This window comes from Populus nigra, chromosome 18 (genome assembly GCF_951802175.1).
Source record: "Populus nigra chromosome 18, ddPopNigr1.1, whole genome shotgun sequence".
Classification (NCBI taxonomy): domain Eukaryota; kingdom Viridiplantae; phylum Streptophyta; class Magnoliopsida; order Malpighiales; family Salicaceae; genus Populus; species Populus nigra.
In genome coordinates this window covers 11,131,848-11,159,392 of record NC_084869.1, presented here as the reverse complement: position 1 = coordinate 11,159,392, position 27,545 = coordinate 11,131,848, and the positions used below count along the sequence as shown (strand labels likewise).

At 30.8% G+C, this 27,545-nt stretch overlaps 3 protein-coding genes across 3 annotated transcripts; all 3 read left to right on the top strand.

Annotated features, from left to right (window-relative positions):
* Positions 1-6,490: 6,490 nt before the first annotated feature.
* On the top strand, positions 6,491-8,005 carry LOC133678998 (uncharacterized). The gene has a single exon (XM_062101553.1). The coding sequence runs from the start codon at positions 6,826-6,828 to the stop codon at positions 7,582-7,584; it is 759 nt and encodes a 252-aa protein (XP_061957537.1). The 5' UTR covers positions 6,491-6,825; the 3' UTR covers positions 7,585-8,005.
* Positions 8,006-11,799: 3,794 nt separating this feature from the next.
* On the top strand, positions 11,800-15,273 carry LOC133677873 (UDP-arabinopyranose mutase 1-like). Its single transcript, XM_062100008.1, has 4 exons — positions 11,800-12,330; positions 12,649-12,899; positions 13,083-13,251; positions 14,722-15,273. Exons 1-4 carry the CDS (start codon positions 12,007-12,009, stop codon positions 15,064-15,066), a joined length of 1,089 nt encoding a protein of 362 aa, XP_061955992.1. The 5' UTR covers positions 11,800-12,006; the 3' UTR covers positions 15,067-15,273.
* A 6,074-nt stretch (positions 15,274-21,347) lies between these two features.
* LOC133677924 (probable WRKY transcription factor 75) lies at positions 21,348-22,878 on the top strand. The gene is made up of 2 exons (XM_062100064.1): positions 21,348-21,891; positions 22,320-22,878. The coding sequence occupies exons 1-2, from the start codon at positions 21,533-21,535 to the stop codon at positions 22,519-22,521; spliced, it is 561 nt and encodes a 186-aa protein (XP_061956048.1). The 5' UTR covers positions 21,348-21,532; the 3' UTR covers positions 22,522-22,878.
* Positions 22,879-27,545: the final 4,667 nt, after the last annotated feature.

Genomic DNA, 27,545 nt, shown 5'->3' with positions numbered 1-27,545 from the left:
ATTATTAAAAAGTAATATAAAAATATTCTTAGTGCTTCACTTCACTTGTTAGTTAAGTTTCCAAGTTTTGATGATTATTTAACTTAGCATTAAAGTATTAATGGTCAAACAAGTTTGAACGATATTTCATGGTGTGTGTATATCAATATATGTTGATATGTTTACCTAAATTTCTTTTAAGCAAGTTAGTGATTGTTTGCACTTTTTTTTTATTTCAGTGGGTGTTTGGTATTGTTGTGTATGGTACTTTTAAATTGAAAATGAATCAAAATAATATATATATATTACTTCAATATATTAAAATCATATAAAAATACTTCAAAAATATTATTTTAATATTTTTTTAAATGAAAAACAATTTGAGTAGCACTTTGAAAAGTATGTTTTGATGCAAAAACAAACATTGTATGAATTCCAACTTGCATTTTCTAATAAAGAAATACCTTCTAGGATTCAAATCACTACCAGAAAACCGATAAATACAAATGGAAATATCAAAGGAATATTTCCGTCGGTAAAACATCGGTAAATTTCCGAGAGATTTTACCGACGGATATATTCTCTCGGTATATACCGAGGGAATTACGGAGGGACAAAAAAATTAAAACAAACCAAAAAAAAATGATGATGTGTCAGGATTTACCAACGGAATTACCGACGGGTTTATTCCGTCGGTAAAATCCATCGGTAAATCCGTTGGTAAACTTGTTTACACTGTTCATCGTGTCAATTATAAAGGGAATCACCGACGGACAAAATCTGTCAGTATTTTTCAGAGAGCTCCAGAACTGTTCACTTTCCAATTGCACTGTTAATTGTTGTTCTTTACGGACAAAATCACCGATGGATTGAAAAGTCGTCGGTGTTTTTTGGCGGTTTTCTGAAAAAATTCAATTGATTTAAAATTTTCATTTAAATATTACAGACGGAATCACCGACGGACTGAAAAATCATTGGTAATTGTTGGCAGTTTCTGAAAACTTTTTACAAAATTAAAATTTTAAATTAAATATTACCGACGGAATAATTAAAAAATATTAATATTCAATTATTCGTCGGTAAATCCGTCGCTAACGCGCCCTAATAAAAAGCCCAAATCTCTTATTTCACAAGAGACAGACTTATTTCTTCTTCTTCTTCTTCTTCTTCTTCACTATATGTAAAAAACATCAATATCTATTTCTTTCTCTTCTTTTCTCTCCTCATCTCCTTCTCTTTTTCTCCATGCTCGGGTATGTCTTCTTCTTCTTTCTTCTTTTATCCTCTTAGTTTTTTTTAATTAATATGCTTTACGAAAAAAAATTTCTCTCCTTAGCTTCACTTGCAACTACATTAATGTAAGATTTTTCTTCTTTTTTCATATTTTTAACCTTTTATATTTATTTTTTATTTTATTTTTTATTGTTTTTGTTCTTAATAATTGTATAAATGTTGTTGTGAGATTTGTTTTTTCATATGAGATTAATTTTTAGTTGATTTATTTATAGGATTTTTAAATTTTTAGCAATTGCAACTTCATTTTTTTCATATGAATTTTTTTAGTTGAATTTATTTTTTCATTTTATTTATTTGTTGCAAATTTGTTTGAGTTGATTTTCTTCTTTTTTTTCAAGCATTTTGAGTATATATTATACAGTGTTGATTTATGTTAATTTAATTATTTATAATTTTATAAAATGATTTTTTTTTAATTTTTTTTAAATAATTACCGACGGAATTACCGATGGAATTTCCATCGGTAATTCCGTTGGTAAATCCGTTGGTAATAAAAAATATTATTACCGAGGGATATACCGACGAAATGAAGCGGGCAATTTTATTTTTTTATTTCCGACGGATTTACTGACTGATAAAAAATTATCAATGAAGGTTCACCGACAGAGCATTTCCGTCGGTGATGTCGTCGGTAAATTAATTACCGATGGAATATGTGTCTTATGCCGACAAAAAAATTCCGTCGGTAAAACTGTTAAATCTTGTAGTGAATATAGTTGAGTTCAGTACTATTGATACAAAATTAAAAAGAGAAAGAGAGAGGTCAATCAGTTGGTCCATATCAAAATGTATCGATCCTATATGTTAAATAAACTAAAAGTTATGAACAACATACTCACCATTTGGACTTAGCCCAAATAGGTTGTTTGCCTTGCTTTTGGGCTCGAATCCTTAGAACTTAACATTTACATACACTATAATGCATAGTCATATCAAAATATATTAGTCTGGTTATTTTGAATCTCTTGAGTGTTGAACAGAGAAATGAACTGAGAAATGAGAAATGTGGAATCTGTGTTGAACTGAGAAATGAGAATGCTTTCCAATTAGAGCTGTTGAATGAATTTCATCTCCTCTGCTTGAACATTGAGGGAATCTGTGTTATCCTGTTTTTTTTTTTTTTGAAGAGGGTGATTTAAATTATGTCATGTCTTAAAATATCTTCACATGATGGTAATACTCCAAGTAGTGATCCTTCAACGGCCCAATCATCTCAACCTTTAATTTTTTTCATGTCAAGTGGTAGTAGAAGATGACCCGTCAATCTTAACAACTGAAGAAGCAGAGAGTTTTCACCAAGTTCTATCAACTATGACCATACAAGATACTTTAGATTATGGTAATTAATGATTGATTATTTAGTGATAAATATTATTTAAAATAAAGTTTTGTTGAACACATAATATTTATTTATTAATTGTGTTTGAAATGTAGATGTTATAAATGTTAATGATATTGAAGATGATTGTGACGATGAAGTTTCAAAGGAGCATACTTATGATTTATTAGGAGTTGACGAGATTGGCTCAATTACATCAACATTTGATTCAAATTTTGCTCCTATAGACACAGAAGAACTTAATGTGTCCATTCAACAAAAGTGAATGTACTGTTGATTTAGAATTTATATTGTTGGATGTTTTGTTTTAAATATTTTAAAATTTATATTTGGTTTGTGTTTTGGATATTGAATTAAATTTATGTTGTTGGTTTATAATTTAAATTTGGTTTATGTAAGTGTTGCATTGTAATTAGTTATGTATTTTTTTTTTATAGGTTTTTTTTGTTGATCCAGATCAACCCATCTGACCTGTAACCCGATCACTTGATCGGGTCGATAAGCAGGTTGGATTTCAAATCTATGCTTCACTAGATTACACATATGCTGCCTAGATAAAACACATCCTCTCGGCGTATGACATTTGACCGAACATGTTATGGATGTTACCTAGCTACCTATGCATATGCTGCAGCCAGGACTCATGATATAGGAACAAAATGTTTCCTCTTTAACATGATGTGTTAAATCATGAGTTCTGTAACCTTTTGTTGTAGTCAAATATATATATATATATATATATATATATATATATATATATATATATATATATATGTGTGTGTGTGTGTGTGTGTGTGTGTGTGTGAATCAGCAGACATTGTGGCGGTGGCTCTGCTGATTGAAGGGTCGTGAGCTTGGTGGTATGGGTTCCATTTGAGCCACCGGAAAGCATATGATCACAAATGTGAAGCTCCCACAAACAACTTTCATGTTCTTCCAGAATCTGAAAAGTAGATTATATGATCTATCTAGTGGCTGAAAAACACAAGAAGAGAAAATCGATGAACTTATCGTGGGACAGATTGGGCTTCGGTTTTGGGCCAAGAGGCCAACTGGAAGGTACATGTATATTTTATCCCCCACAATCTTGATATATATATATATATATATATATATATATATATATATATATATAGACACACACACACACACAAGAAATCAGTCCCGGGAATGCAAGGAGTAACGACTAGTTTTTCTAATATATAGTAGATGCTGAACTCATTTTGTGTATGTAAGAGAACTAGTAAGAAAAAAAATAAACAATTACAAGCTAATTAGTATATATTTTATCCAACCAATTAATTTCATGAGTAATAATATAGAAAGTACATTACCTTGGTTGTACGACATATGTCTGCTTTGCCTGTGTTTTCCAGTCACTCACGAACAAACAAAGATTTAAAACTTTCTACCTGTGCCTAGGATGTGTTAATTTGTTATTCGAAAGTAATCCTGTTTTTGAGTGTTTTTTAATAGTATTTTTTTATATAAAATATTATTAAAAGATACCCACAATATAATCCCAAACATACAATGCATGGAACAAGTTGAAACAAACCCATCCAAATTTCATGATCATATCGTATGAAAGAATGGCTCCACTGAAGATATCAAGCATCAATCATGCCCAGAAAAAGCTTAACATATAATGGTAAGATTATTTGATGGGCAATGCATGTGATGACTTCTTGTGGATCCCATTTTTTGGGCCAACTTTTACACATAGCATCTTAGTGGGCATCAACCCTCTCATCGCCTCATATAGTCTCAACATACTTTATCACAATAGAAAGATTATACAAGATGTGACACTTTCATGCTGGCCACCATTGGCAAAGAGCCTATTGGAACAAGGAGAGTGTATTATAGCATGGTACCATAGGATTTATTGACGGACCCTTCAGTGGCTCCATAATTTAGTAAGAAGGCAATTTTATTGGTGGAAGGTAACTAAGTATATGCATAATAAGGTCTTTATGGTGCATTTATTAGCTAGGATGTAATCTATATTAATAATTCAGAATTATACGGATTTAAGTTATACTGAACTTTATTTCATATGATTGGGTGGAAAGTGTTGTCAGAAGGCATATTGAGATCCAATCATGAGCATCATTCCCTCTGGTACTTGCCATGCACTTGAATTGGGTTGCTTCAATGGCTAAATATTAGTCCTCTGAAACCTATTTAATGCCAGTCTCATGTCTCTACAATTAGTTTTGTGACTGAGGTTGAGGATGATGTCCATTGATGAGATCCTCGTAAGGTCTTTCCTAGGCTGTTAGGCATAGAAGACTGAGGTTGCGTAACTGGAACACTTGTAAAATAGGAAACACCCGATGCTTGAGTTAACATTAATAGTGAAGAAAGAAGTTTCAAAGAGACCATGTCATGTGTGCTTGCAAAACAAAACTGAGAAAGGAAGAAGATGAAGCTTTCTTGTAAAAAAGTTGGTTAGTAACCTTAAGGTTCAGGAATATCCATTGCAGTAGGTGTAGTATATGAGTTTGCTTTAACTCGAGGTACAGTATAATCACTCCAATTTCTCATTTAGGATCATATATATATATATATATATATATATATATATATATATATATGCAAGCTCTATTCATGCAAGCCTCATGACTCATTATGAATCCAAGCCCATGTCTCTTACATGCCTTAGTTAGAGTACTAGGACATGGGCAATGTGGTGGGGAGTGTAAATTATGAGCCCATCATCCATGTAGCAAGGGCTAAAAATAGTTGGGTTTAAAGTAAGGTGTGGAAAATAAAATTGCGGTGAATTCTGGGCAAGGAAGAGCCACCAGGGAATGGTACGGTACAGTTCTAGGCTTTCAGCAAGGTTGCTGCTACACAATGTTTTTATTCTTTTATTTTTTGAGGATTTCTTACAAAATGTTTTATTTTCGCATAATGTTTTTGTTTTTATTCTTACAAGCTGATATGGTTATGGAATTTGTGTTTAGTTTGAAGGTTCAAAAGTGTTCATTCCAATACCATTGGTTCAGACAAGCACGTTCTGATATCCGGATCCTTTATTCAGCCATTGTTAACACTAAATTCTCGATAATTTACTCCCTGCAGTTCAATTGTATGAGCGGGAACAGCATATAATGTGAGTACAATGGTTCAAACTTCAAAGCTCATATAAGGAGCTCTGAGTTAAGACAATAGACACGTCCATTTCTCCATTAACCCATCTCCCACATATGCTTCTGGGCTTGACCTGTCCATGTTAGAGAAATAGCTAAGCTTGGACGATTAGCAAGGGGGCCATAGCATTACCATTTACCATACCAAGAGGATAGTGATCGTGAACTAAATCCCCTTCATCCAACTGAATGTAGACATGGATTATTACAAGTATACCTGAAGCATGAAATGGTCAGCCAAGTTTGGATAAAACTGGATGGATTGATTGATTTGTCTTTCCTCCCAGCCAAAATGCACTCAACGATACATAACAATCCCTGCTAGTGATTTTCAGCCCGCAATTTGTTCTGTTGCCAGGCTTGGATTTTCATGCTAGAAAATGGAAAATAATACTAACTTATCGTACTCTTGTCATCTTAATTTCTTATTTAGCATGGATATAGATGGGCTGACCACAACAACAATGATATGTTATATCTGATATCTCATTGTTTTCTTTTTAACCTTTAAATGGACATAAATTGTAATGGATACTCACTTGGGACTTTGTCCTTACAGAGCAAGAAAGCTGTATTTATCTGCTGTTTTTTTCTTTGAGTTCCAAGGCCAACCCTTAAGAAAAAAAGAGCATTTGTTTCTCATAAACCTGTGTATACATGCAGTCACACAGTGAAAAAGCAAAGCACCACATTAGTCACAAAAGAGAAACAGATGCCTGAAATAGCCGGTCTCCTGCTTCAAGCCCTAAAGTAAGGCTTTTTAGGCTATGTTTCTGTTAGCTGCCAAGAAAAGCCATAAACTTCTCCCAAGGAACAAAACAAAACACACATACACACACTCTTAACAGATAAAAGTTTGAAAGGACCTCTCGTTTCTGCAAACAATGCATCAATCCAACCCCTATAGGTCCCATTCCTATATTCCCTCTCTTGGGACTCGGGAAAATTAAACAAAAAGTCCTCGTCCTTGACATTAAATTAAATATCTTTCCTTTCCGCCAGAGAGACAAAGAAAAGGAGAAGAAGAGTGAGTCTTTATGGTAAGCCAAGAAAATGAAGGTTAAGAAAAAAGGCAAAGTGCACCCACCTCCACCACCATCATCCAAATCTCCAGATAAAGATCCCGACACAGTGTTAAAGCTACTGCCAGTGACTATTCTAGCTTTAGCCCTCTCTCTTCCTAACCAAGATCGTGAAGTTTTGGCTTACTTGATAGCAAGGTCCATTTTTATCACCACCACAACAAACCCATCTTCACTTGTCACTCAACATCCTAAAAACAAATGCCAAACCAAGACCGCCCCTACCACTGCCAACAAGAATGGCAAATATCGTGGCCAGGAGGTTCCTCTTTTTCAATGTGGATGTTTTGATTGCTACACTAGGTTTTGGTATAGATGGGACTCATCTCCAAACAGAGATTTTATCCACCAAGTTATTGAAGCATTTGATGAGCATTTGGTGCAGACTATTGAGTGTCCAAAGAAACACAAGAGACGCAAGAAGAAAGGTAAGGTCTTGATGATGAGCCATTTTGAATCTGATAATACACCTGAGAAATCAGTGCCTGAAGCTGAATGTGAAGTGATGGTAGTGCAAGAAAATCTTGAAAGTGGAGAGATTGAGGTTGTGTCCGGAGAGGAGATAGTGGGGTGTGGGGAGCTGACTGGGAACCTGGAAATGGAGGTGATGACAGTACATTCTTCAGGGTACAATAATAACCACAAGGGCCTGGCTAGGAAGGTTTTACCGGCTATAGTGGGTTTACTGAACTCTCGTTTATGGGGTAATCTATGGAGGCGGGGCATGTAAGAAGCATATATATGTTTTACTTTTAGTTTAGGGTTTAGGGAAAAAATGTTGCTTTTGCATGTTGGAAGCCTTTAATGTTTTCTTGCAGCAACAGGGAGGGGTTAATATTTTGGGGAAAGTCTTTGATTTTCGTATGGCATATAGACATGGTGATGGAAGTGAAGAACAATGGATGAATGTTGTGGCTTCGATGGTCTAATTATTTTGCATTATTAATTAGAGGGTATGATCACGTTGATTTAGAGTACTGTCTTGATTGTTTCCTGCTCAATCCAAAGGCAAATCTTTAGACTTTTGTTTGGTTGGTGCTTTATAATTAGTAACAGTGATGTTTTTAATTGTTGTGATTTGTCAGACTTTGATGACAAAATCAATGAAACCCAAGTAAGCATATCTCTCTGGGGATATGGAATTTACACTCTGGAAGGGGCCAGTCCCATGTCGTTTCACGGGTTTGGATTTTTTTGCTAAAAAGATTTCGAGGGATTCTTTTCAAGATTAGCACTGCAATTGCAAGATTTTAGAAGAAATAATATTGTTTGAAAAACATGAAATAATATATTTTAATATTGTCATGCATTGTGCGGTTTGAAAATATGGTTATAGTTGTTTTTTAAGTAATTTTTACTCAAAAAATATTAAAATAATATTTTTTTTATTTTTAAAAAATTATTTTTGATATCAGTGTATTAAAATAATCTAAAAATACTAAAAAAATATTTATTTAAAGCAAAGTAAAAGATAAAAAATGATATTATTAAAATAATATGTTTATGAACATGGTATTATTAAACTTTATTATCTTACCATAAAATTTTATTTTTTTATTTATATAAAATATCGAGATCAACTTACCTATATTTTAATTTACAAGATATAAAAGTCACAAGAAATATTTGGTGTTCATCAAAAATTTTTTTTGTCTTTGTGTTACTTTGTCATTTCCTTTTTAATTTTTCTATTCTAATTGCACGATTTATGATAGGATCAAGAGCGGATCTTTACTGCAATCCATCAAAGGAGAGATTATGGTACTGGAAATTATAGAGTATTTTTAACTTTCCATAAAAAGACTAAAGGAATATTATTTTATGACATTTTTCGTACTGGCCATGGCACGTTTGGTAGAGGTGATTTTGCAAATGTGTTTGTACTTGTCATTCTTTTTCAAATGCCTTTGAAATACTTTTGATATGATATGATAGTGTGAAGAATTATTAATTTGATATATTTTTCAATTCAAATATATTTTAAATACATTGTAACTCAGCTATTGTTACCTTGGCTATAGGAACAAAAGGTAAAAAGGATTAGCCATCCGTAAACTCAAAGCATAGTTTTGAAACTCGATCTGATCTGATAGGTTGGCCCGAAATTAAAACCGGGTCGACTTAAAAAAAATAAAGGAAATCATGATCTAGAATGACCTGACAAGATCCAGTCAAAAACCCGTTAATTTTTTTTTATCAAAACAATATTATTTTAAATAAAAAAATTAATCTAGATGATCTAGTCAAAATCTGTAATTCAGGCTAACTGTCAGGCCGAGTTTTAAAACTCTGCTTTTTAATACCTAGGCCGAGTTCCAAAACCCTGCTCCTTAGTACCCACGACTCTGTTAATTGTTATAAAATATGGGTGTTAAACTCAGCCCAATAACTTATAAATTGACATAATTATTTCATACTTGTAATCTTTAATGTTAGAAAATATAGTTAAAATTATTTTTTTAAAATTAAAAAAATATTTAAAATTAATATATTTTTAAATTTTTTTAATTTGTTATGTCAAAAAAATTAAAATTAAAAACTAAAAATTAAAATAAATAAAATATTATTTTAATACAATTCAAAAAAAAAAATTGCTAATGAATATCCATGGCAGTTGAGGGCTGCAAAACTACGTCATGCATGCTCGCCCAATAGGGGCATCAGAGGAGAGTTGGGTCTTGATAGCATGGAAAGGATGCGGGCCACAAGGCCATTGACAACTTCTATGGGCTTCACCTTACTGTTTTTATGTGTTTATTAGCCTTGCCTATATTAAAATATCCTTGTTCGTAATCACTCTTTTATGTGGGTCAGTAAACTTGTTCACTGGGTTTCCTGCCCAGGGTTAATTCAAACCATCTTCAATCGTAATGGATCTTGGGCTCTTTTTTATTGTAAAGGAGATTTTTAGGAAGAAGAAGAACTCTACTAACTCGTAACAATAATTAATTTAGTAGTTTTGGAGAGATTTTCTAATAGAAAATCTCTCAAAAGGATCGATCATGGTGTGTTTTCTCTTATATATACTGTTTTAGGTGTTAAGATATATGTTTCTACCATTTTTATTTTTATTTTTATTTTATATCATGGTGTTATAATTATAGTACAGTCTTCAGGCGACGTATTAGATAATTATTTTTTTACTATAAGAATTAATCTTATCATTTTATAATTGAACTAATTACTTCGTAATTGTATGAGTTATGATTAATTAATAAAATACAGGTGTTGTTCAAAGTAAGTTGTTATCTTAAGAAAGAAAATAATACTATTTACTTTGTGAGTTAATTATTACATGTTTATATGTAAACCACTAAGTTGTACTATAAATAACATCATTATCAATTCTAATTAATTTTCAAAAATACAAGTACTTGTACTTAATATATTGCAATCTTGTGTTGTTTTCTCTTATAAACATGAAAGAATTATAGTTACAGATTCAACCCATCCGATTATAGATTAAAAGACAAAACCCAAATCAATAATTTTTTTTTTAAAAAAAACATTATATCAAATAATCCTTGAATGTTCATGTACCCTCTTTGTAAATAATAAATTAAAAGTAACTATCTAGTAGATGATCCAATAATAAGAGTTTGAGACCAAGGAGTTTGCTCTTCCTGTGATCTCAAGTTCGAGCTCTGTAGTTGCTAATATAATGGCCACTGGAGACTTATATGATCGTTAATTTTAGAATCCATGGAATTAGTTGAGATACTCGCAAGCTGATTCAGATACCCACGTTAACAAAATAATAATAATAATAATAATAATAAAATTAAAAGTCTCCCTTTATTAGTCTTGAGGTGGTCACGGGAAATCTAACATTGTTAAACGTGTAATGGCACAGTCCAAAACGCTCTCTTGATGATAGCCCTTGCTCAGTTTCAGTCACGTTATTTGGAAGGGCCTTGAAGAAGAAGCAGGAAGAGAAATTACAGCGGTGTGAAGTTCATGAGTTATAATAATGCAATATATATCAAGATTTTCTTTTTCGAACAACAAATTCTTCTTCTTGTTTTATGCAGCCTTTACTCTTGTTTGTAGAATGAGAAATGTAGGTTTAATGTGCGCAAAATTCACATGGATTATGCCATGCACACAACGCCTTGTGTGATCAAGGATCTAGCTAGGTGGGTTAAATGGAGTTTAAGTCTCAATAGTATTAGAATTTATATATATTTTTATTATTTTTATATATAGAAAAAAGTTAATTAGATTCATAACCGACCTAAAAAAGTTGTTCATAAAGATAGCATAAGCATCCCTAAAACTTTATATATATATATATATATATATATATATATATATATATATATGACTAAAATATTAAATAAATAAAATTTTAAACTAAAGTTAAAATTATATGACCACAAAATAAAAAGAAAAAAGAAAGTAGGTGGTTAAAGAGAACTTCTTCTATCAAATTTGAGATTTGTCGTATGATTTTTTTTTATTTTTTTATTGTTGAATTTTTATCCTTAACAAACTTTAATAAATTGATACATAGTTAGTGCTACAATTAAAAAAAATAAGGATAAAAATGAAATAAAAAATCAAGTTACTATAAATTACTATTATGTTTTACCTAAAATTTTAGTATAATTTGTAATTGTAATATCCTCATATTATATTTAAAAAATTGCACCTAGATAAAAAGTTTTAAAAGACAGTAATAAAGAAACAATAATAATAAAAAATAAAAAATAATAATAAAAACGGATTTATGGTAGTGATTGGCACACTCATTTCGCATAAATAAGATAAAAAGAACAAATTCCAATCAAATCGCAAGTAATAAATAAATAACATCCACTAAACAAAGTTTTTATTCATAACAAATCCAAATCCATCGGGTTTGGAAGAAACACATGATATTCATTCAACGTTCATTGCATAATAAATAAAATACATAAAAAACAAAGAAAAAACTCACAAGCAACAAAGAGTCTCTTCTCTCAGTAGAAAGAGGTTGTCCAAAAATGTCTTTCCCTTCCCTTAACAGTTAACTCACTCCCTCCTCGTTTTGTTCAAACCTCAAACTCCACGCTCCTTCTTCTCCTTTCCATCCCTTATAAGAACAAACTCCAACACTCAAAACGCCAACAACACACACTCAAGACATCAAGAATCCCCTCAAAACACACTAATGGCTCAACCATCATCCCATGTAACAGCACCTCTGAAAGATGAGCTTGATATTGTTATCCCAACTATAAGAAACTTAGATTTCTTGGAGCAGTGGAGACCTTTCTTTCAGCCTTACCATCTTATTATTGTCCAGGATGGGGATCCTAGCAAGAACATCCTGGTCCCTGATGGCTTTGATTGTGAGCTTTATAACAGGAATGATGTGAATCGGGTTCTAGGTCCTAAATCTAGTTGTATCTCCTTCAAGGATTCTGCTTGTCGTTGCTTTGGTTTCTTGGTTTCCAAGAAGAAGTATATCTTCACCATCGATGATGATTGCTTTGTAAGGGTTTTTTTTTTTTCATTTTAGAGTCTAAGGAGTGAAATTTTTTATGACAAGTCAACTTGGAGTGGGACCGAGAGGGCCCCACATTGAAATTGATAGACTATTTATTTTTGTTTTTTACTTTTTAAACTGTGTTGGTATATATTTTAAAAGTTATTGGTTTAATTTTTTTAGTTTTTTTTATTAATATATATATATATATATTATTTTAATATATTTTTAATTAAAAAAAATACTTTTCAGAATTTGCTTTGGTTTTGTTATCTTTTTATTTATTTTTATTTTTTTAAGAAAATCTTGCTGCTTTGATTGAAGGTCGGTAAGGATCCAAGTGGGAAGGAGATAAATGCATTGGCTCAGCATATACAGAATTTGCTGACACCATCTACGCCATTTTTCTTCAACACTCTTTATGATCCGTTTAGAGAAGGTGTTGATTTTGTGAGAGGATACCCTTTTAGCCTGAGAGGAGGTGTGCCTACTGCTATCTCGCATGGACTCTGGCTAAACATTCCTGATTATGATGCCCCAACTCAGCTTGTCAAGCCTCTCGAACGTAACACCAGGTTAACTCTGCACCAATAGCAATAGCATATTGGACACTGCTTCTTGGTCTTGGCTGTGATTTGTCTTGCTTGCAAATTGAACTCAATCTTGTTTGCATTGTTTCGTTTTTGTTCAAAATATCAAAAGAAGTGTGCTTTTGGCTCAATGTTTGTCTAATTGTATTCTAAATTTAGCTCACACAGGTATGTGGATGCTGTTTTGACAATCCCAAAAGGCACCCTGTTCCCAATGTGTGGAATGAACCTTGCTTTTGACAGGGAATTGATTGGCCCTGCAATGTACTTTGGTCTCATGGGTGACGGCCAACCCATTGGGAGATATGATGATATGTGGGCTGGCTGGTGTGCCAAGGTAATATCTCGATCACTTTTCATCTGTTTTGCTACCAATTTGCCTTTAGGATTTAACGGTGAAAAAAATACTCCTGGCTGACAGCGTTCTGTTAATGACTTACCGAATGCATGAGACATGAGTAGACTATTTTGATTGCCATGAAAATGCAACTGGTGCTTCGTTTTCTGTAGATCTTGATGTTTAAATCTACGTTAATGGCATAAGGGCTAAACGTAATCGTATAAAGTTGCGAACTTCTTCTGTGAGCTTGTAATGGATTACTTCTGCCTGGATTGGAATCAGAATTCGACTGCCATTTCTAGTGCTAATTCTCATTTTTGTTGCCGTGATTGCGTTCATGTTTAGCTGTGTTTATAATTATAATGTGTTTAATTAACAACAGGTTACACTTTTTGATGTATGAGTCCCACATAAATATGTGTTCCAAACATAAAAATAGCAAAAGCAAGTCCGTCTTGCTTTTGCCATGGTTGCTGTTTAGAAAACATGAAAAATAAAGAATGAGAATAAAAAAAGAAAAGCTTTTGATTTAGAGATTTCAAATTAGTTGATGCCATTGTATTCTTATGATATTTATATATTAAATTTACTATTTTAGAAAAAATTATGATAACTTTGAAAAAGAGATATATTTAAAAAATTAATTTATTTTGTGTATTATTTATAAAAAAAATATTTTTAATTTTTAATTCATTTCCAAGAAAATACATAGAGAATAAATAAATAATTTTTAAAATAAAAAGGTATTAATAATTAATTAGTTTTATTATATATAAAAAAATAATTGATTTTGGATTATATGTGTGGACCTAACACTTTGATTTATGTTTTGAAATTAGATGGTAATTATGAATAGGTTTTTGTGATATTTAGAATTGTGTGTTTTTTTTAATTAATTATTTTTATAATTTTTTATTTTTTTTAATGGAACAATAAAAAACTACTGAATGTGTTGGCGCGCGTCAACCACCATATTATATTTATGAATTTGTTGCAAGTCATGAAAACTGTAGTTCTTGTCGGATGAAATTTATATATGATGGATTTGTAAATAGTTTAATGGAATAATAAAAAATATTTTATATAAAGTACTATTTATTTCATGATGTAATATTAGCAGTAGTTAAATGTATAATAGTTCAATTAAAAACTATCAATATTAATATATATGTTTTTTAGTTATTTTATAATCTCAATTTGAAAAGCATTATTAACCAAACATATTATATTATTTTTTATTCAACCTTAATTTTAACTACAGTTTTAACCAAACATATATTTTTCTAAACCAACCTCAACTAAAAATACTTTTTATAAAATAGTTTTTTTAAAATCATAACCATAACAGCTATCACAATACCAAACATAGAGACGTACTATAAAATACTACAGTGGGTATTTTTTTATCTTCTTGACGCTCCAAATGATAGGCATACACAGACCCCTTTCAATGCGTGTGGATTTCAGGTAATCTGTGATCATCTGAGTCTCGGGGTGAAGACAGGACTGCCATACATCTGGCATAGCAAGGCGAGCAATCCATTCGTGAATTTGAAGAAGGAATACAAGGGCATATACTGGCAGGAAGACATCATCCCGTTCTTCCAATCTGTTGTCCTTCCAAAAGATTGCACGACCGTGCAGCAATGCTACCTTGAGCTTTCCAAATTGGTCAAGGAAAAGCTTAGCCCTGTTGATCCTTACTTCAATAAACTTGGTGATGCCATGGTTACTTGGATTGAAGCCTGGGACTTGCTCAACTCACCTGCACAAGAAGCTGCAGCTCCGGTCGACGGCGTTAAGAAAAACTGAGCTCTCTTTAGCCTTCATAGACCGCTTTTCATTTCTTTCACTGTTCTAGTTGTTTGTGATTTCCTTTACCCTATACCATTTTGCCCTGCTTACTTGGTGTCACGCTTTGGATCTTTATGATCTAGAACAGAGCATCAACCATTAATAATTTAGTTCAGGCAGGCTATATACAATCTCGTTCTAAGAACCCATAACATAAAAAGAAAAAAAAACATATGCTTTATTTAATATGGAAAACTTCGAAATGACTTCCATTGCAGAGTTTTTAAGCTTTATAGTACCACTAAATTGATCTAAAAGCATTTTAACAAAAATTACACGAGTATAGTTTCAAGATATATATTCGGTTTGCAAAGACACTTGAATGGCAAGCATCACTCTATCAACATAGAACCCAAAAATCTACATCCAACCCCCTCTGATTTACTCTGCAATTAATTGTTTTTGAGAGAAAAGAAAGATGAGTATTTTTTTTTATTTCAAATTACTGTAGCGAACTAAAGGGTCTTCTACCTGATTTGTTTTTGTTTATTTTTTAAAATTTAAATTTCATTTGAAATTTAAATCAATATCCTCAAAAAAAAATTAATATAAAAATTAATTTAATTTTTAAAGTTAAAATTCAATTTTAAAAGTTTTAAACAGCTTGGAAGTGTTTGAGAGTATATAAACTTATAAGAGTGTAAAAACTTCCTGTTTCACTTAAAAAAAACATTAAATTAATATTTTTTTAATTATTTTAAATAATTTTAATATATTAATGTTTAATAAAAATAAAAATCTAAAAAAATTATTTAAAATATTTTTATATAAAAAATACTTTTTAAAATCACACTAGATCATAATAGCAGAGAAACAGTAAATGATGTAAGCGATGATTCAAATCTAGAATCTACCTGTCAATAGTGTCATTGTCATGTCATTTTGGACACGAATTTTAAGATGCCATTGGTTTATTACATCGAATTTGATGATCCATTTAGTGAACCAAAATATATGTTAGCTTGTTTGAATCGTGTATGACAATTTCAATGAGTTGGTTTAATATTCAAGGAGGTATGCTTCCTCCATAATGTATTTTTTAAATCGGTTATAATGGAAATTTATCTTCAATGTTAAAAACTCATGCTAAACTTGGGTCGATTTGATAAATAGCCCCGAGAAACTTGAATTATATTTAAATTTTTAATTAAAACAAATATAATATTAATGTTTTTTAAAAAATTAATTATTTTAGTTAAATTTAACCTGATTAACATAAAAAATAATTTATTTTAATGAAAATGATTTACCTAGTGACCCGTAAATCAATCAAGTTATCTGGAAAATATTTGTGATTAATTATCGACTTGAATTCAAGAACTATAATAAAACAATTTTATTATTATAGAATAAAAAAAATAAAGAATGAGTCATATGTTGGAAATTTTAGTCCTTTTACGTGGGAGATCGAGTGCAAATGTCAAATTTTGTGAAACCTCAGATAAAGTAAACGTTGGGGGTTTGAAAATGGAGTTGTAATTATTTTTTAAAGTATTTTTTATTTGAAAAATGTTAAAATAATATTTTTTTATTTTTTAAAAATTATTTTTGATATTAACGTATCACAATATCTAAAAACATAAAAAAAATATTAATTATAAATAAATAAAATAAAATGTTTTAAAAATAATTTTGAAAAGTATAAGTTATTAGAAGTGTGACTGTGATTACTTTTTAAAGTATTTTTTATTTTAAAAAATTATTTTTAACATCGACGTATCAAAATAATCTAAATATATTTTAAAAAATTAATTAAAAATAAAAAAAATTAATTTTTTTAAAATATTTTAAAAACACAGTAAAAGGTTAGGTGTCTCGAACATGCTTTTATTCACAGTGAACTGATGGTGGCGGCTCTAGAGGCCCTATGATTTGTAGGGTGCTGATGTGGCGTCAGTGTCCTATCCTTATCAGACGGTATTCCAAATTCCAGATAATTCCATTGTTGTGGGCTGCCTAACTTCCATGATGGCCGGCATCATCAAGGTGGTGTCTACTAAGAAGCACTAGGAGGATTTTATGCTCCTTAATTTTTCAAAGTTAATGCTATGTTAGTTCCATATGGGCGCATGCAATAACTTGAGAATTACGTGTGAAGGTATATATATATAAAAAAAATTACAAAAATCCTTCAATTTAAACTATACCTGAATCGCTAGATTTTTTTTTTATTATTATTTAAGTGTTTGTTTGAAATTAAGATTAAAATTGTTTTTTTTATTAAAACTTTAATTTTTTTTGCTTCAAATTATATTTTTTAGTGTTTTTAAATCGTTTTGATATATTGAAATCAAAATTAATTTTAAAAAATAAAAAATATATTATTTTGATATATTTTCAAATAAAAAACACTTTAAAAAATAATTATTACTACACTCTTAAACAACCCATTAGTTTAGGCTTGAATGGCTAGACTTGTTCGTTGTTAGAGCCAAACTCGAACGTCTAGCTATTATGGTCTTGCAGGTCAAAATTATATGACATCACTCTCATCCTTAAATAGGCTGCCCATCTTGTCTTTTAGACTTTAATATAGTACCTTTATCAAGCACGAATCTCAGTATATTTTCTAGTTTTAAGATGTCAGAATGACATCGTGTATCACCCACTGATATTTATTAATTTTTCTTTGCAGAGTAGAGATATCTCATTTCTTGCTAATATTTATTTCCTACCCACACAAGGCACTACAAACAATAACGAGCATCCTCTCCACCAATAGTACAATAATCGATAACTTTACACTTCACGCATCATATAAAACTTGCAATTCCATTAAATACGAGGTACATGCAACACCATGCTTCACGGGGTAAGTTTATGTGACCAAGATCTATAATACCTCATGTCACCGAGTAAACATTCAAGCAATGCAAGTTCATTTAAAAACTTCATACTAATTCATTCAATCACACTCCACTAGCAATTTTCTTTTTATTTTTCTTTTTTGTTCATTATTTCTCATCTTACATTTATTAAGTGCTAGAAGATCTTTTATTTTCATAGAGGACTTGTTTTGCATAAAAAACCAAGCTTAGAGACAAAACCAATATTTAAGCTCACACATCTCAACCTAATATGCAGTTATAGAAAACCAATCCAATCCTAAATTTTTTAGAACTTCATTAATGTGTGATTGTAGTTTTTCCTAACGTTGTAATTTATTCTTGAAGCCACTAAGAAGCTAGAAGTCTCAAGAAATCCCTCTTATATTAACAACCTACATTTTAGAGCACGTGTGTAAGATGAAAATGAATTCTTAAATGCCTTATTAAACTACTCTCTACCTTCTAAACATGTGAATTTGAGAGGGAGGGCTAGACCTAGTTAGCTAAAGCTAATTGAGCTAGATTATAATATGTAGTCGATTTATGTTAAAATGACATTTTTCTTTATCCTTATATAATCCATGATATGGAATATCATTATCACTCATTTCAATTTAAATGAACTAATACTGCCATGTTAATTGAAGATGGGTTGCAAATAACAAAATTAGTGAAGTTTACTATTTTCCAACTAAAATCTCAAGCTAAAACATTAATTCAACTAGATGTTGCAACCTTAATTTGTTTGTATGGAATGCAAATACTCAACCATTTTTAAATGATTAAGTGCTCCATTGTGGTAACTTCTACTTTTTAAAAGTCATTTTTAAATTGTTTTTCGATAATTTTGATGTGTTCATCTTAAAAAAAATAAAAAAACATCATTTTAATATAAACACTTGAAAAAAATACCATGCATTTCATTATCAAACACACACTAAGTGTATGCATACAAATACACGTGTATGCATATGAAACTCATAGGATAATGTTTAGTTTTGAGACAAAAGATATGAAGATAGTTGGGACAAGGGACATGTCTTCTCTAATCTTTTTATATTTTTAAGGATAAAAATTCACTCCAAAATTATCTTAGAAACATCTTTATTTTTATAGTTATATCTTTATCTATATCTTTGTTTCTTCAACCAAATACGTTTATGTCCTTTCTGTATTTGTTCCTCCTATTATGTGACATTAACCACACATAACCTAATTGATGTTATGAGTAGTTGAGATCTATGAGGATAATTTCGTCTCTTTACTTTTGTTTTACATAATAAAACTTTGTTGCCCTTATAATTAAAAAAATATAAACATTTTATTCAAGGGCTTTTCAATATTTTCTACTTTCTTTACACAATAAAATAACATAAATACCTTTAAAAGTTAAAAAAAATATTGAACTTGAATAGTGGGTTTTTTTGTCTTTTCATATTTTTAGCATAGTGAAATAACATATTTAACCTTAAAATAAAAAAAATTTAAAACGAGTTTGAAAGGGCATTTTCATCTTTACAATATAGGTTTTTTTTTGTAATATTTAAGATTTCCTTTGTAATATCCCATATCGGCGAATGAAGATTTGATAGCTGACCTTATTAGTAATGTTGGTTATTAACTTGTGAGACGCGTTTAAAACCCTGAGGGGGACCTGGGTGGAAGCCCTGAGAATGGGTGGGCTGGGAGGCCTAGAGGGGACAATATCTGACAAAATTAGTGTGTTGCACTACTCTGAAAGAAGCATTTTGGGGCCATGCATGGTCGCCAAGAACAAATCCGTAAGGCCTATGGACCAAAGCGAACAATATTTGACAGGTTGGACTTGGCTGTTACACCTTTAAAGGTTGTTTAATAATTTAATATATTAAAATATTAATGAGTGTGTAGCATACATCAATGTATGGTAGTTCCCCGTGGCTCTCTGGTGGCATATGGAGTTGCTATACATGGTAAAAAATGACAAATTATCATGTCATCCAAAGCATCCAATGATGGCGTGGCTGATGAGGTGTCGTGTGTTGTTAGATTCATAGCAATTCAACGATGGTGAGGTTTTTTCTCCTCCCCCTATTGGGCCTTGGAATTCGCATCGAACCTTAAAAATTTCAATTGTATCCTCCAGCTTGCATGTATTTTAGATTTGATCCTCATTCTTTTTATTGCTATTTATTTCTTATTCTAATGCTTTGTGAAGTTATTTTTTTTTTCAATTTCATCCTTGATCATTTTATTTCATTTCATTTTTATATCCAATTTGATTCTCTTTTTTTCATTGATATTTTTTCATCCTTTTCTTCATTTTTTCAATTTAATCCCTAGTTATTATTTTTTCATTTATTTTTGTACAAGATGTGATTATTCTTATTATTTTGATTGCTATTTATTTTGGTTTTTTATTTCTTATGATTGAGAATTTTTCTTTGTTATTTTTTCATGTCTAACTTCTATAGAGTAATCCCAGTCTCATTATCCGTGTCACTGATTTTAAATATTAGCTCGGTTTAGTTCATCTTTTTTTTTTCTTAAGTTCTTTTTAAAATTGATTTTTTTTTCAATTTCATGAGTAAACATTGAGTTATTAGGCCTTGAGTTTCATAAATTGTCTTGCTTTTTTTTTTATGGGGTTATCTCAATCTCATAACTTGGGTTGCAGGTAATCGAGTTAACCTGAGATGACTTAGTTTTTCTTTTCAATTTTTATTTATATATTTTTTAATTTTATCATTTGACATTAAATTATTAGCCATTGAGTTTTGTGATTTTTTTCCACTTTATTTTACATGAAGTTATCTTGGGTATGGGTTAATCAAGTTCAAATGTATTGGCCCAAGTTTTTTTTTTCATCATTTTTTTATTGATTTAACTTTGTTCTTTTTTTCTAGGTCTTTTTTATAAAATAAATAATTTTTTAATCCCGATATTATATCGCATTTGATGAGGTAGTAGAGTTAACTCATGTTAACTCAAAATTTCTCTTCAATATTTTTTTTAAATTTAATTTTTTATATTCTTTAATATTAGATTATTAAGTCTCAAACTTTGTGATTTTTTTGTTTTTTTAATAGAATTATTTTAATTTCATATCACAAACAATTCGGATGTTAATCAAGTTAAATTGAATTGATTTAATTATTATTTTAATATATTATTTTATATTAAATTTTTTTTTACCCGACTCGCGATTTACAGCGGAACACTAGTCTAGTTATTTTCTCAAATAGGCGTTGGATTCCTAATTCTTATGAACTATTAAGAATAAGACTTCTCTTCGAGTTCTCGTAAATTCAAAAATTGGTGTGATTAGCGACTATCTTGTCAATTGGCGTGCCGTTTACGACTCATCTTTCCCTATATATGAAGGTTGCATACATTAATAATTGATAATATATTCTTCTGTACCTAGTGAAAATGGACGTTGCCTAGTAGCCGCCCACCTTTCCCTTGTAGCCTGTAGGGTCTTGCCTTTGTATTTGCCGATCAGCCACTCATAAATCAACTTTAGCTTCTTATATATTTTTTCTTCTTGAAGGGGTATAGATTCATGTTAGCAGCAGCAGCAGCAGCAGCTCAGGTCTTGTTTACACATACCGTTCATGCAGATGGAGAAGTATCAGATCTTCCTCCCTGTCTCTGACCCATCGAGTCCTTCAGGTTCACCTTCATCACTAAACATGGCAAATCCTTTAATCTATTTTCATGGTGAAAATGAAAATGGGGTCAGGCCAGAAAGTAGAACTCCACATTCGGATGCGAAACACAGTGATCCTCAGACTAGTAGAGTCTCTAGCAATTCTGAGATTAAGGTGAAACCAGGAGTGAGGGGAGGGGATAATAATGAGTTCAGAAAGCATAAATATGCATTTCAAACTAGAAGCCAGGTTGACATACTTGATGATGGGTATAGATGGAGGAAATACGGGCAAAAGACTGTTAAGAACAGTAAGTTCCCAAGGTTAGTATCATTTTAGTCAGCTAAAGATTTATTGATTCTTGTGTGGGATGATTGATAAAACACTCTCTCAACTCTTCTTGCCTGTCAATTTCAATCTGTAATTGATGCATGAACGCATATTTCACCTAACGACCTGCCTTATTAATTGTTGTGGTTGGAATTAACTCTATTGATTAGTGTTAATGTTTTTCATAAAGTTTCGAATGTTTTTTCATTGCTTTAACTCAAGCATTGTGATCGTTTTGGCTCAACATTATCCATGGTACACATAGAACAAAAATGACTCAATGCATTGAACACCAGGCAAGGATTGTGACATGTTCGTTGCTTATTGGAAAGTAATTAAATTAGTTGAGAACGTAAAACATAACCAAAATCATCATCTGATGGAAAGTTTTTTGTTGAATATTGATCAATTGCTACTACAGAAGTTACTACAGGTGTACAAATAATGGGTGCAATGTCAAGAAGCAAGTCCAACGCAATTCTAAAGATGAAGAGATTGTTGTGACCACCTATGAAGGGATGCATACTCATCCAATTGAGAAGTGCACTGACAACATTGAGGACATACTGAGACAGATGCAAACTTACACTCCTTTCGAAATTATGCCAGGGCATTTTCTTTAATGTTTAGATTGCACATAGACTACTGTAATTCTGAATTGGGGGTGGAAAATAAATCTTCCACAGCATAAAACATTGGAAGCTACTTTCTATCTAGCTGTGGAATTCTGATGATGCCAGGAGTGATTTCAGTTTCAAGCTGGCTAGAAACATTTTGCAGATCCACTATATGGAGGGTCTTATCCATACAATCTTTAACATTATCATAAGGACTTGTACAATTCTAAAGAGTTATACTGCAGCTATTCTGATCCACAGTTCTCGGTCAAAAAGCAGAAGCATACTTGAATACGATCATAGGAACTCTTCAGGTTTTTATCAAACTTGTAAAATAAAATGGTTGGATAACCTCTTCCTATATAAAATTTGGGATTGGATTGGATTCATGTCGGTGCAGATTGAAAATACTCAACTATATCCTTATGTGTTTAATCGTTAACATTATATAAGAGCTCCAATGAAAGACTGGGGTTCGATATTCAGATCACCATTTGTTCTAGTTATGACATATACTACTACATGTTCCTCTGTAGATCTCCATGAAAGGTTGCATTTTTTTCCCTTCAAAACCCTTAACTATCTATTGTACTGACTAAATATGTCATCACCAGTGGATAGTAATGAGTAAGTTCATGTGCATTATTCATGATAATAAGGTATGATTCCAGTTAGGAGACAGTTGCATTCGTACAAAATATTAAGGAAACATCAGTTAAATGGCCTCCTCAATTTTGGAACAACCTAGAAAGAAAACAAAGAGAAGATCATGTTGGGAATAGAATCACCTCATTTCCAACCCCATGACCACCAAAGCTTCTCTTTGAGACGATCCCGATCGCACAAACAATGAAAGCAGTTATAAGCCAACCCAAAGCAACCATCCGGTTTGTCCCATATCTTTCTTGATCACTAATCAAAACTGTATTTTCTTCTTGAACACTTGACACCGCCACCTTTTCTCCCTCTTTTTCTGCCGATTCTCTCTCAACACAACCATCACATATATAAGAGGAAGAGGAAGAGGAGGAAGATGATGAATAAGAGCAATGATGAGCAAATGGAGACAACCCTTCTTTGCTTGCTTCAACATTTTCATTTTCATCATCAGAATCATAAGAGAATACTGATCTAAACTCACTCTCCTGAGCTAAACCGTCCATATTATTACATATCATCTCCTCTATCCCTCCAAAACCCATCTCACTCACACTACTCCCCATTGCCCCTAAAAGCCTCCTTCCCTTCAACCCGGCACTCTCAATGCCTGCCCTTCTCTCTTTCAAAATTTCATCAACTGCCAAGTCATTGTTCCTAACCTTCCATGCACCACCTCCTCCCTCTGGCGGAGACCTCCCATGCTGAAGTGATGACATAAGGTCTCTTGGAGAGTTGTATAGGAGTTTATGAGCTTTAACCACGAGTTTTGAGTCTGTTGATGCTCTACGTAGGGTTCTTGTTTTTGATTGTTTTATCAAGTCCCATTCTTGTTCCAAATGCATCAACTGTTGGTACAATTTATCAATGATTTCTTTTCCTTCTTTACCTGGTCTTTCAATGGTGGGGTCTGTTTCTTTTTCGCATTCCACCATGGCTTGGAGTATTTTGTGGTGTTTTCTGAATCAACAACGAGGTTAAGTTAGTGGGTTTTGATTTAAACGTGATTTACTGGATCAGATTATAGAGGGATAAGAACCACCCACGTTCTGACTCATAATTTTTGAATTTTGATTTTGGAGCTAAACAGGTTGACGTATCTTACTTGAGATGATCATTCCTATTAATCTAGATAATTCAAATAATGGAATTGTTGGTGACCGTTTTCCCCACTACGCCATGAGATTCGTTGTGCATTTAATATTTTTTTACAGGAAGGCATAATCACTAACGTCATCCAAATAAATTAAATATTTCTGATTTCGCTTTTGGCCCCTTTTGCTTACTATTTTAGTATAAAGTTTTGTCAATACTATGACTTCTATGGTTCTGATACCATGCATATGATAAAACTAAATTTATTAATTACCCTCCCTTTGCCGTGGGCTAAGCAAATTCATTTTGATGTAAAAAAAATATTAGGATAAAAAAATTCAAGTCTTGATTTAATTGATAATTTAAATAATATAAAAAAATGCAACAATAATAAATAACTAACCAAAAAAATAACAAATAAAAAAATAAAAATAAAAACCTGAACCCATTTAGATTATCAAAGAATATCTAATGTAAACCTAATAAAAAAAAACTACAAAAAATAACAAAGCAAAACTAAAAAAAAATTAAAAACACAAAAAACAAAACAAACTCAAATAAATTTTTTAAATTTAGTTCGATTTCTAAAACTTGTAACTCGTTAAATTCTATACCCAATTTAAATTAAGAAGCTTAACTCTCGAACAATCTAATTTTAAATGATAAAGTCATTGAAAAATATAATAAAATAATATAAAATAATAGAAAAAATAAGAATAAAATTAAAAAGTAAGAATTGAATATTAAAAGGAAAAAAAACTTTAAAAGGTTGACGTATCTTACTTGAGATGACCATTACTATTAATCTAGATAATTCAATAATAGAATTGTTGGTGACCGTTTTCCGCCCTACGCCATGAGATTCGTTGTGCAATTAATAATTTTTTAGAGGAAGGCATAATCACTAACGTCATCCAAATAAATTAAATATTCCTCACTTCGCTTTTGGCCCCTTTTGCTTACTATTTTAGTATAAAGTTTTGTCACTACTACGACCTCTATAGTTCTGATACCATGCATATGATGGCTTCGCCGGCGGCTAAGTAAATTCATTTTGATGTAAAAAAATATTATAATAAAAAATTCAAATCCTGGTACAAGTAATAATTTAAATAATATAAATAATATAATAATAATAAATTAGCTAACAAAAAAAATAAAAAAAACAAACTTGAGCTCATTTGAATTATCAAACAATCTAATATTAACATAATAGAAAGTAAACTACAGAAAATTATAAAGCAAAAATAAAAAAAATAAATCAACTTTAAAAAAAAAAAAAAAACAAACCCAAATGAACTTTCTAAACTTAATCTAATCTCTAAAACTTGTAACTCGTTAAATCCTAGACGTACGCAGCTTCAAATCAAGAAGTTTAACTTTCAAACAATCTAATTTTGAATGATGAAATTGTTGAAAAATATAAATAAAAAAACTTGCAAAAGCAAAAACAAATAGTAGAAAAAAGAATGAGGATAAAATTTGAGAGGAAAAAACCTAAGGATGATGAAATTTGAACGAAAAAAAAACTTTAAAAACGATTTCAAACAAAAATAATAGCAATTAAAAGAATGATGACAAATTTTGAAAGATTAAAAATTCATAAAGGGTGAAATTAAACAACATTTTTAATTTGATAGATTATTTATAGATTAAAAAATGACAGGGATATTGAAAAAAAAATTATAAAGGGCTAATCTAATAGAATCAAACCGTAAAAAATAAATAAAAAACACAAAAAAAGAAGAAAAGATCAACTTAAAAGAGGGGGGGACTAAGTAAACTCGAGTGAACCTCCTAAACTTGATCTAACCTCTAAAACCAACAGCTTGTGAAATCATGGACTGAGTTCAATTAAAAATTTTAACTCTCAACAAATTTAATTTTGAAGGATGAGATCATGGAAATAATACTAAAAGAACTTGCAAAATAAAAAATAAATATTAAAAAATAATCCCAAACAAAATAAATAGCAATTAAAAAAATAAAGACTCAAATTTAAAAGATAAAAAAATCACAAAGGTAAGATTGAAAAACATTTGTAATTTAATAGATTATTTATAGATTAAAAAATAGTAGGAAGTAAAATTAAAAAATATTTGTAATTTGATAGATTATTTATAAATTAAAAAAAGCAGTGGTGAAATTGAAAAACATTTGTAATTTTATAAATTGATAGTATCAAATGTGAAGAAAAAATAAAGTGAAGGAGTTGCACTAAAATTTTGCATGAGTGGCATAAATTTTGAGGTGGAGAGAGAGAAGAAAAGGAGGGGAAAAAATGATCTCTTACATCAAACCAGCGCCACTTCTAATACACGCGCCACACCACCATGTAAAAAGCGCTTAGATCTTTCAAACACTGCCCTAGAAGGACATGGTGGTTGGACAACCTAGCATATGCCGCCTAAATGGCACAGGGGCTGCCCACAAGCTAGTACGTGTGTTGCATACGCCAACAAGCTTTTTTATATATATAATATTTAATATAGAACAATTACAATAATACCTCTTAGCAACCTCAAAACAAAACCAATCTAAAGTAACCAAAATATTTTTATTAGAGAGTTATTTATTTATTTAAAGGGTATTAAAATAATTTTACTATTTAAAAAAAAATAAAAGGACAAAAACATCCTTAAGGCAAAAGCATAGGAGTTTATTATTCCATGGCTAATGTAGTAATTTAACTATGTATACAAAAAGAAAATAACGAATATAACCCCATATAATATGTTAAAGCAATTGTGTCTTTTGTTTGCAAAGGAAGAATCATAATTATATTATTATAATTAATAGTAATATGTGTCTTGATGCACAGTAACTCAGTAAGGGATTTAGTTTTTTTATATAATCTAATTACCGAAATAAATGTCTCGTTAGAAAATATAATAAATGTGCTTAGATAAATTGGTGTAAATTCACCCTACCCAAAATGTTTTTCTTTACTTATCCTTAATTTTCACTTTCTATGCCTGATCAAAATTTGAAAACTTGTTAATAAAAGAAATAATTTAATGAAAGAGGATCAAAGGATAAAATAAAAAGAAATCTCATGACTAATCTTAAATTTGCTTAAAAATAATTTAAAATCACCTATTATTGCAGGCTCAATTACTTTAGAAAATTACCTAAAAAAAGTTTGAAGAGAGAAAGTCATGAGTTTAGTGAGTTAACTCAGGTTGACTTGAATTTATCAAATACGTTTTCGTCTTAATGTTTTTTTAAAGAAAAAGATGTAATCTTAAGATTTTTTTTTAAAAAAAGTTAAACCACTT